Consider the following 10,459-nt stretch of genomic DNA (forward strand, 5'->3'; position numbering starts at 1 on the left):
GGGGGAAGTGGGGGGCAGGATGGTCTCAGTGCAGAGCCCTGGGGTGGGGCTGGGACGTGGGACCCCAGCAGCCAATTAGGGTCTCCTTGCTTCGAGCTGGGGGTGCAGGTTTCTCTCCTGTCTTCCAATCTCCTACTCGGCCCACCTCACCCGCCTGGATCAAGGATCGGGAGAACCCAGTGGAGCTGCGCCTGTCAGGCTCGGGACCCGCGGAGCTGGGGGAGCTGAGCGCCGGGGAGGACGAAGAAGAGGATTCGGAGCCGGTGCCCAAGCCACTGCTTCGTTTCGGCGGCCGCCGGAGCTCCAGTGAGAGGCCGGCCTGGGGAGCTGGGGGACGGCCTCGGGGGCTATTTCCAGGTTCCTCCTCCCGCCAGCTGTGCTCACACTCCAGTTCCCGGCCTCCCACAGGTCGCTGCCCCGAAGGAACAGAGCAGAACCGCGTGCGAAACAAACTGAAGCGGCTCATCGCTAAGAGACCGCCCTTGCAAAGCCTGCAGGAGCGGGGTCTGCTCCGAGGTGAGGGGGGCAGGCCAGCGGGCGCCTTTCTCCTTCGTGTCTCCAGGAGTGTCTTTATGTTCCTGATCTGGGCATCAGCCCATTTCGTGGATGAGAAAACGTCAGTGAGGCTCCGAGTAGAATTTCTCTTCGGAGATGTTGCTTTTCCCACTCCTGCTGACTTTTGGGAGGTGGGTGTACCTGCTTGTATAGGCCTAGAACAGGCAGCCAGGAGGGCCAGCCCAACTTTGGAGTGAAGGCCTGTGCTGAACAGAGCTTCCCTGAGCGGCACTGCCACCTCATCCTGTGTCTCCCCAGACCAGGTGTTCGGCTGCCAGTTGGAATCCCTGTGCCAGCGGGAAGGAGACACTGTGCCCAGCTTTGTGCGGCGCTGCGTTGCTGCTGTAGATAAGAGAGGTGATTTTTCCAGAGACTGCCCTTCCAGCAGGCCACGGCCTGGGATCTCTCACCTCCCTCACTCTTCCTTTAACCTTTTCCCTTCCACCCTTGGTTCCCTCGCCAGACCTCATCACACACATTAGAGCAGGAATCCTTATCTCCTTTTTCCTTGCCTCATCTCCTAGGTCTAGATGTGGATGGGATTTACCGGGTGAGCGGGAACTTGGCAGTGGTCCAGAAACTTCGCTTCCTGGTGGACAGAGGTGAGAAGGCCTGTGGGCAAGTGGTGGTACTAAGAACTTCGTGTCTCAGAGCCACAGGCGGTTCCGAGGGAGCAAGCTGGCAGGCAGGGAGGGAGGTCTTCTGGCTGGAACTGCACGTCTTAGCTCTTAATCTCTTCTCATACATGTTGCAGAGCGGGCGGTCACCTCCGATGGGAGGTACGTGTTCCCAGAGCAACCAGGACAAGGTACTTACATGAAAGGCCCCTTAGACCCTTAAAAATCCCCCACATCCTACTGTCTCCTATGATTCCCCATGTCCTGCTCCTGGAAGGATTGTCCCCATCCCTACCTCTGCTATCCTACCCTACTGTAGACACCGCAGGCCAAGCATGTCAAACTCAAAGGCTAACACGGGCCAAGTAAATGAGACATGCGGCCCGTGGGCCGACAGTTTAACATGCTTGCCCTAGGCTTTCCTATGTCTGCCTCAGTTGGATCTTCTCCCAAACTCCTGATCCCTCAGTCTCTGGGTCCCTCTGGCCCTTCATGAGCTCTGAACCCTTCTATACCTCCTTCTTCTTCCAGAAGGCCAGTTAGATTTCGACAGTGCTGAGTGGGATGACATTCACGTGGTCACTGGAGCCCTGAAGCTTTTTCTCCGGGAGCTACCCCAGCCTCTGGTACCCCCACTGCTGCTGCCCCACTTTCGTGCTGCTCTTGGTAAGGGAGCTTTGGGCAATACCAAAAGTAGTTCTCTTACACTCATCTGTCTCATTCTGAACACAGAGACAGAAAATAACTTTCAACACATGTGCCAACCCCAGTTGTTGTTGGTTTGGTTTTTTTTTTTTTTTTGTTTTGTTTTTTTTGTTTGTGTGTGTGTGTGTGTGTGTGTGTGTGTGTGTGTGTGTGTGTTTAGAGTGCTGAGTTGAAAAGATTTCTAAGGCTGCAGTTGGGCTCAGAGAAAAGGGAAGCTGCTATGCATAAATGATGTCTTCCATGGGCCTGGGAAAGGGTAATAAGTTACCCACCCTGCACTAGCACCTTCCCTAAGTTCACCCCCATGCCCTTCCCATGACTCTTTCTCTATAGAGCTCTCGGAATCAGAACAGCGCCTCTCTCAAATAAGAGAACTAATAGCCTCAATGCCGAAGCCCAACCATGACACTCTGTACCACCTCCTGGAGCATTTATGCAGGTCGGGAAAACTGAACATCTTGTTCACTCAGGGAGAGGGTGGGGTGGGGCATGCAGCAGGGACTTTGTTCGAATGGGGTGAAGGTAGGGAAATACCCAAGTTTAGAACAGATGGATGAAACAGGCAACTTTTGTGCAGGGGTCATACTATGAGGGTGAAAACCTTTGGTCAGCATCAAATGGGGGAAATGGGGACCAAGATAAGCACAGTGATGCTGTGTGAGAAGGAAGGGAAATCTAACCTCTCCCTTCCCGCTGCTCCTTGCTTCCCATTGGAACAGTGGTGATGGCATATTTGGCTGAGTGGGGCCTGGGCAGTGACTTCTGAGAGAGGATAGCCATTTGAATTAAAGCCCCCCAAATTGTGAGCAGAGAGGACTCTAGGGGCAGTCTCTGATGCTGGGAAGGGGTGGTTGTATCCTGGCTTCTATCTTCAAGTTGTAGCTTGAAGGTTTCCCCACTGGTCCTATCTCATCCCCCTTGAGGCTCTCTCTCCTTGGTTTCCTTTGGCCACTACATGGAGGGATCCCAGAGTGAACTCTTCCCTGCTCAAATCTTTGAAGGGTTAGGTTTCTTTGAAGTGGCAAAGCTGCCTTCTTATAGCCCGTTCTCTTGGCCTTTGCCCACAGGGTGATAGCACACTCAGATAAGAACCGCATGACCCCCCACAATCTGGGAATTGTGTTTGGACCAACCCTGTTTCGGCCGGAGCAGGAGACATCTGACCCAGCAGCCCATGCTTTCTACCCTGGGCAGCTAGTCCAGTTGATGCTCACAGACTTCACCAGCCTCTTCTCCTGACGGGGGCACGGAAGAAGAGAAAATGTGTTTCCAGTGGTACCCTTTGGTGTTGTGGTGTGTTCTGAGGACATCCCTTTAAATCCCGTGTCTCCCAGATGACTGTCTACATCTTTGTGAGTCTGACCTGAGGGGTTGGGGATGTGGTGAGATAGCTTCTCTAAAGAGGAAAGTGGGAATTAACCCCTGCTTCTCCTCTTGGTCACTGTCATCACCCCTCCTCAAGATAATAGCACATAAAGCAGGGTTTTTTCTGATGCAGTTCCTTTATTAAGAAACAGTGTCATTATCAAATTCCTCCCCCAAATATATACAGATTTTATACAACCCCTAACCCCTACTCTTATCCCTGGGGCATCCCAGGGGGCTATGGCTCCTTCTCCTGACTTCTCTGCGGGGATGGACACCCCTAGGAAATGTGGATCTGTGATGGGTGGGATTCCACACTTTAGGCACTAGAATTGAGGAATTGTGTCTCACCAGGCAGGGACCCCAGTAAGACACTCATGCTGCCCACAGCCATGTTGGGGGCTCCTGAGGGAGGTGCAGTGTGTTCAGAGCTGTTCCCCTGCTCATGGGAAGGGGGAGGACTCAGCCCCTGAGCCTCATCCAGAATAGCCACAAAGTCCAGCTGAGTGTTGTCAAGATCAAGAGAGTCCAGGGGGTTACACACCTGTCCTTCAGGAGGAGGGTATAAAGCAGGGCCCCCTCCCAACCTGCCCACCTCAGGGTGCCCACAGCTGGGGTTGGTGCCCCCTGCCTTTAGGGGCCCATAGCAAGTGGGCAATGGGGGCAGAAGTCGGGGTGGTGCTGCTGCTCTATGGGAAGCTTTAGTTCCCCCCACTGCAAAGTTTTCATGGCATGGAGAGTGGGTAGAATAGGAGCCTGACTTGTGATTGGGCAAGTTAGGAGGAAAACCAGGTCCATATGTGGCCATGGGGGCCTTGGCAGGGCTTGGGCTAACCTGGGACCCTCCCAGAAACTTGGGACTCTGGTAGAGAGGTTGCTGGACTGGGGGATCTCCCCTGCCCCCACCCTCCCACAGCAGCTCCTGTTGAGACTGAACATAATTACACACAAGCTGAGCCTTGAGCTGGCCTGTGGAATGAGTGGGATGATCAAAATCTGGGCCAGGCCTGGATTCTGAAGGAAGATAATCAGGGGGTGGCTGGGGATAGGGGCCTGATGGCGGATACTGGGGAGGGGGAGGCTGGGGGTAGTGGGAGAACAGAGGCTGTGGGCATGGAGGCCCCTCATTGGGGTGGACATTGAGGCAGGGTGCCGGTCCTGTGGAGTCAGAACCCATTGGACACCCCTGTTCCGGCTTGACTTGCACATGTCCGTAATGTTCAAGACGAGGACACTGGCTGTAGGCTCCAGCTGGAGGCTTGGTGCCTGGGTACAGCCCAGAGTGGGCAGGGAACTCACCCCATGTTTCTGGGGTGGGGTCAGGATAGGAGACCTGCTGGGGACAGGGGTTGTTGTTGTAGTTGGTGGGTGGACCAGGTCCAAGAGGCAGGGAGCCTGGACCTCTAGCTCCATAAGGCTCAGTGACTGTTCCCTCAGGTCCCCTGTAACCCAGAGGATCAGCAGGTGGGAAGTCCATATAGGGGTTCAGGCCACTGTCCATCATGGAGGTCCCAACCTCTGGCTCCTCCCGTAGCCCTCTGGTATCCACAGCGACATTCTCAGTGATGCTGGGGGGCTGTGGTGAGTAGACAGAGGTCGGGAGTTGGGGATCAAAGTTCCGTCCTCCCCCTGCCACGGTAGGGTATGTGTGAACACAACCCAAGCTCTTGAAGCGCTGGACCCTGGCTGGGGCCGGGTGGTCAGCAGCCCGGGCTGGGTCACTGGCCCTCCGGGTGACCCCTGCATTGGGGTTGTATCCAGGATACTCAGCTCGGCTTCTCCAGGGAGGTCCAGGGAGACCCCCCATCCGATCTAGGCTGGATGCTGCAGCGGGTGGGGTACCACCTCCTCTGGCTGAAGCATATCTTGTCCGGAACAGGTAGTGCTGGGCAGGTGTGAGGCCAGGCAGAGAGGATGCCCCGTTCTCTGGCGGGGAGCCAGGGGGGAAAGGAGAGGCCAGGGAGGAGCGGCGGCTGACAGTGTAGGCTGAGCTGACGCTGCTGGAGCTGCTGCTGCGGCGGTCAAGAGAAACTGGGGGGCCCAGACGGCGGGACACAGGAGTGCCTGCAAGTATAGGGAGAAAAGGCAGGGTGGTCAGGAAGCCCCTGAATCTCACCTGCCTGCCCCATGGGACAGCCTTGTGCTGGAATCCTGGGGAAAGGCTCCTTAACTCTAGCCACTCAGTTCTGTCTCCCCTGCCTCCCATGCCCCTTCTAGAATCTTCTGTGTCACCAGGGGTTCCAGGCTGCTGTGAACAGTTGTACAGGTTGTACCTGGTACACTGCACAGTTCTAGGGGACAGCATTCACCTCCCAGACTGTGTATATCACAGCAATTTTCTGATGGAAGGAAAGTGTCTTAAGCAAGAGGGAGCTTTGTTCTAGGGTACAAAGCTTCTATACTGAAGCTCTGAAGGGTGAAGTCCTCCCTCCAACCTTAAGGGAGGTCCAGATCTCAGCCCGGCAACCACCCACTCCACCCAGGTCTCACCAGTGTGGGTCAAGCTGGGCAGTTTGAGGCCCCGGGGACCCATTGGCCGGAGTTGATGTAGCTGGTCCAGCCTGAGGTTCTCAAGGCGGCGAAGAGTGGACAGACCGGTGCCAGCAATGCAAGGCCCCTCGTCCAAGCTGGACAGGTCCTCAGTGCTGCCCCCTGTGTTTCCAGTCATTTCCACGCCACTGTCTGTGTTCGCCGCGCTGCCTGCTGGGGAGTGGTCACTGCTGCAGGACGACTGGGCCCCAGGACTTGGCTGTGGCTTCTGTGGGGAAGATGAGGGCTGAGGGTGGCACCCTCCCCCCTTTCCCTGAAGTTGGGGAGTGGCTGCAAGCCTGTGTCCCAGTGGCTGCTCGAGGGGAGGCTTACAGGTGTAGAGAGGGCTGAGCAGGGGGGGGACGGGGCAAAGTAGGAGAGATGTGGATGAGCAGAGCCGAGGCTGGAGCACGGATCGCCTGGGCTCAAATTCATCCTCTTAGTTCTATGACCTTGGGAAATTTCTCTATGCCTGAATTTCCTCATCTGAAATGGGGAAAATAAGTTCCTTTCTCTTGAAGTTGTTGTGAGGCGTACACGATATTATACAGGTAAAGGGCTTGGAATAATTACACTAAAATCCCTAGGTTTGGGCTAGTCCAAGGAGCCACACGGGGACACCTAGAGGACTGGCCAAGGAAGAGTGAGAGGATGGGGTGGGCGAGTTGGGACAATGTCAGCAAGGTGGTGTGAGGGGGGTATGGAGGCGGAGGCCTGTCCGGGCGTCTCACCATGGCACCCTCTGGCACAGTCAGTCTACTCTCCTCCCTGACAGGGCCGCCATCCCGCTCCCTCTTGGGCTCCACTGTGGAAAGGGATGGTGCCCGAGGCAGGGGGCCGTCCCCTCGGTGCCGCTTGGTCACGTGTGCGTCAGGGCCGTGCACCGTCTTGACATGTTTCCGGAGCGAGCTGGGATCCGTGTAGCGTTTGGTGCAGCCAGGGAGCTTACACACATATGGCTTCTGTTGAGTGGAAAATGAAGACAGCAGACAAAGGTGTGAAAGTGGAAGAATGCAGAAGGAATGCAAAAAAATTGGTGGCATCAAGTGAGGACGAGGGGCGAGGGGTTATGCACAGCACTCAAGGAAGGACGAAGAGTGGGGCCCATGGAGCAAAAAAATGAGAGGATGGGGCAGAGATCAGGAAAACTGACAGCCCGGGCCTGGGAAAGGTGAAGGGTGAACCCAGGTCTGTGAAGCCTCATAAACTCAAGGGCTGAAGGGATCAGGGGTCTCCTTTAGTTAGGATGCGTCTTTTTCAAATCAGCCCTTTGGCTGGTTAGAAGTGGGGGGTAGGGTGGTGAGAGGAAATTCTTGGTTTCAGAAAGGCCTTCTCCGGGTGAATTACACAGGTGGGGAGAGCTCACCTCTGTGGAGTGGGTGCTGGGCTGAGGGATTTCTTAGGGGGGAATCTCCCCGATAGGTGGCTTCTCAAGTGGGGCAGGTCTCTTGGGTGGGGCACTCACCTCGTTGGAGTGGGTCCGATTCTGGTGCTTGGCCCGGTCACTGGCGTTGCTGAAGGCTTTACTGCAGCCCTCGTGCTCACACATGTATGGCTTCTCACCCGTGTGCGACCGCAGGTGTGTCTTCAGATTTTCGAGGCGTGAGTATGACTTCCGGCACCCCTCAAACTGGGGGATAGAAGGGTCAAAGGATAGCGCTCAGACAGAAGGACATGGGATTAGAGGAACCCTGAAACTCAAATGGGACATACGTCAGAGACTATAATTTAAGATGGGAGAGCCCTGGGGCTCAGGAGAATCCCCATCATGAGGGGAAGAGGGCAGACAAAAGCTGGGGCAGCAAGTAGCTGGAGGCACTCTGCCTGCAGGGACATGGAGCTGAGGCCAGAGCATCTCCAGGTCAAGCCGGGGCAGGTCTCCCTGCATGGGGATCTTGCACTGTTTCGGGTGGGGTGGGGTGATCTGGGAGTGTCTTCTGTCCTCCACGAAGGGCTTCCCCGTTAGGCAGAGTGGTAGCACATTGCCTAGGGCCCACAGTGCTTTCAAGGTTCCCACAGAATTGTCTTAATTTCTTGGAGAAGCAAGGGGAAATTAGCTTTTAAATCCAAGAAAGTGTTCCAGTATATAATATCAATATGTTTATCGTCATACCAACAGTCGTGAAACACACATTTTTAATATCTGTTTATGGAGGAAGGGGGCCACGTAGGCAGCCCCAATTAAAGGAGGACCCTGAGCTTGGGGAGAGGGCGCCTCACCGTGCACTTGTGTGGCTTCTCGCCCGTGTGTCTGCGCATGTGGACCACCAGCATGTACTGGGCTTTGAAGGGCCTCAGCTCCCTGGAGCAGCCCCCCCAGTGGCACACGAACTCCTTCCGCTCCCCATGGATGTGCTCGCTGTTGATGTGCTGAGGGAGGAGGTGCAGAGGCTCTCTGAGGTTGTCGTATGCCTAGAGACCCAGACCTCCTTCCCTTGACCTTCCCGCCACACCACATTCCTCCGCGGCTCCACTTCACGGCGGAGATGGTGCAGGAAGGACATGATAGCCCACATCTCAGTTCTTCCAGGTTTGTAAAACAAAGCGACATCTCCTGAGGTTATGCCTGCTCAAAAGGGCACTCAACCTCCGACCTCAAGATCCTCTGACCTCCTGCCCTCAGCCGGATTCCAGTGCCCCACCCAGAATGCCCTACAGGTTCCAGCCAGCATTCCTGTTACCCCCTGGGGCTCACGTGCACCAGCTGCTCCTGGGAGTCAAATTCCTGGCTGCAGCCATCCCAGCGGCAGTCAGTCTCATACACAGATTCAGGCTCTGGCTTCTCCTCTCGCTCCATGTCTTCCCGCCCATCCAGCATCCCCAGCAGGGGATCCTAAGGCAGGAGAGGCAATCCTAGGGTCACTTGGATGACAGCTTTGTTTCACTCAGGTCCCGGAAGTAAAGCCTTTCCCCCCCTTACCTGTGTGCCTGTGGAGTTGGGACTGGACATGTCACCTTCCAAGGGCTCCTCTGGACACTTGCTGACCAGCATGTCCAACTCAGACTTCAGCTTCACCAAGGGAAAAAGTGAGGGTGATGAAGGTAGAGGTGGGCTGAAGGAAGAGGGAGCCCCGCCCCGAGTGCCCCCCCACCCAAGCAGCTGGAACCCCTGAATTTGATAGAGACTTCCTCCTCAGATTGCACTGGTGAACAGGATGGGCAAAGGCAGTATCTCCTAGTACAGGGGTGGGCAACCCCTGGCACTCGTGCCAAACACAGCACGCCAGTAACTTTTGCTGGCCCGCGAAACCCTCTCTTATAATCTTCCATTTACAATTGTGAATCTTTGTTCTCAGTGATGTATTTTGTTAAGTCTCCTAATGGAGTAACCTGATGGATGAAAGTAGTAGCTCGTGCATTTCTCTGAAGGTCACGAAATAGAAACCTGATGTAAAATCTCTGTCATCAGTGATGCAGCAGCAAAAGTCCCACTGATAATATCAAACGGAGTCAAAGTTTTCTGTCAGATTATCAGTGTACATGTATACATTAAAAAATAAATGTATTTTCATCATCATATACCGTGTTTTTGTCGCTCGAATAAATTTTATTCTTTCTTCAAGGTTCTTCACATACATACACCTTAAGAGATATCAAGTAGGCGTAACATGTTCTCAAAAAATTAGGGTTGGCATGCAGAATTTTGAGTCAGAGATTTTGTTGGTTTTGGCACGCACTCACAAAAAGGTTGCCCACCCCTGTCCTAGTATCTCCTTTGGAAGAGTCTGATTCAACCCCCAGGGTGAACTCCAGCACCTATATTCCTTTATTTTTCTGGTACTGAAACTTTAGTATCCCCTGTCCTTCCTTCATGGTCCCCTATTGAGGGGTTCTCAACCTGTGGGTTGCGACCCCTTTGGCAGTCGAACGACCCTTTCACAGGGGTCGCCTAAGACCATCCTGCATATCAGATATTTACATTACGATTCATAACAGTAGCAACATTACAGGTATGAAGTAGCAACGAAAATAATTTTATGGTTGGGGGTCACAACATGAGGAACTGTATTCAAAGGGCCAGAAGGTTGAGAACCACTGCCCTATATAGTCCTCGCCCCGCCCCCTTGAACTGAGACAAATAGGTAATAATATGAGGGCTCTCACCTGGCAGGTTGGCAGGGGTCCCCGGGACTGAGGATGTGGCATCATCGCCCCCTGGGTGGGGTCATGGGGACCACAGGGCTGGACCCCGAAGGATGGTGAGGTCCCTTTTTGGTGATTCATCTGGGGTGGGAATCCCAGAGATGGGCTGAGGAGGAGGGGGGAGTGGTTACTGAGGACTCTCACCTCAGAAAGTCTCAGGAGTTCTGGGGCTATGCGAGGGGGCCTGGAAGACAGTATGGGAGGTGGCTGAGGCAGTCCTGGGGAGGAACTGAGGAGGGCTCCAATGCCTTAGACATTATAAGGATTCAAATAGGGTCAGGCAGTTTGGAGGGCTTGAGGCTTTTGATAGGGCTTGTTTGGGAGGGTCTTTTGGGGCCTCTTAGCCCGAAGCCGTCGCACCTCATAGTGCTGATGGAGAGGTGACCATAGGAACCCCCCGGAGAGGCACAGTGTGAGTTGATGAAGGCCACGAGGGAGCTGGGTGAGGTTCGGATAACTGTCTGCAGGTCCAGGCTGGCATCTGACAGAGGTGAGATGGAGAGTGCCCGCTTCTTGGTCAATTTGACTGCACTCCGGGGAGGAGG

At 54.7% G+C, this 10,459-nt stretch overlaps 2 protein-coding genes across 2 annotated transcripts in view; one reads left to right on the forward strand and one right to left on the reverse strand.

Moving 5' to 3' along the window:
* Positions 1-3,212, forward strand: part of ARHGAP9 (Rho GTPase activating protein 9) — a 13,070-nt gene extending 9,858 nt beyond the window's left edge. Inside the window, exons 10-17 of the mRNA XM_006757328.2 lie at positions 72-306; positions 409-516; positions 814-912; positions 1,080-1,157; positions 1,310-1,363; positions 1,704-1,838; positions 2,211-2,316; positions 2,945-3,212. Of these exons, the coding sequence (XP_006757391.1) occupies positions 72-306; positions 409-516; positions 814-912; positions 1,080-1,157; positions 1,310-1,363; positions 1,704-1,838; positions 2,211-2,316; positions 2,945-3,116 (987 nt within the window). The 3' untranslated portion in view covers positions 3,117-3,212. The remainder of the gene's footprint in view (positions 1-71; positions 307-408; positions 517-813; positions 913-1,079; positions 1,158-1,309; positions 1,364-1,703; positions 1,839-2,210; positions 2,317-2,944) is intronic.
* Positions 3,213-3,529: 317 nt separating this feature from the next.
* The window catches only part of GLI1 (GLI family zinc finger 1), an 11,026-nt gene continuing 4,096 nt past the window's right edge, over positions 3,530-10,459 (reverse strand). Inside the window, exons 4-12 of the mRNA XM_015559786.1 lie at positions 10,275-10,455; positions 9,876-10,020; positions 8,692-8,781; positions 8,467-8,604; positions 7,992-8,141; positions 7,237-7,401; positions 6,503-6,733; positions 5,733-6,000; positions 3,530-5,306 (exon numbers count right to left, since the gene is read on the reverse strand). Of these exons, the coding sequence (XP_015415272.1) occupies positions 3,562-5,306; positions 5,733-6,000; positions 6,503-6,733; positions 7,237-7,401; positions 7,992-8,141; positions 8,467-8,604; positions 8,692-8,781; positions 9,876-10,020; positions 10,275-10,455 (3,113 nt within the window). The 3' untranslated portion in view covers positions 3,530-3,561. The remainder of the gene's footprint in view (positions 5,307-5,732; positions 6,001-6,502; positions 6,734-7,236; positions 7,402-7,991; positions 8,142-8,466; positions 8,605-8,691; positions 8,782-9,875; positions 10,021-10,274; positions 10,456-10,459) is intronic.

This window comes from Myotis davidii, unplaced genomic scaffold, assembly GCF_000327345.1.
Source record: "Myotis davidii unplaced genomic scaffold, ASM32734v1 scaffold1134, whole genome shotgun sequence".
In the NCBI taxonomy this organism is placed as follows: domain Eukaryota; kingdom Metazoa; phylum Chordata; class Mammalia; order Chiroptera; family Vespertilionidae; genus Myotis; species Myotis davidii.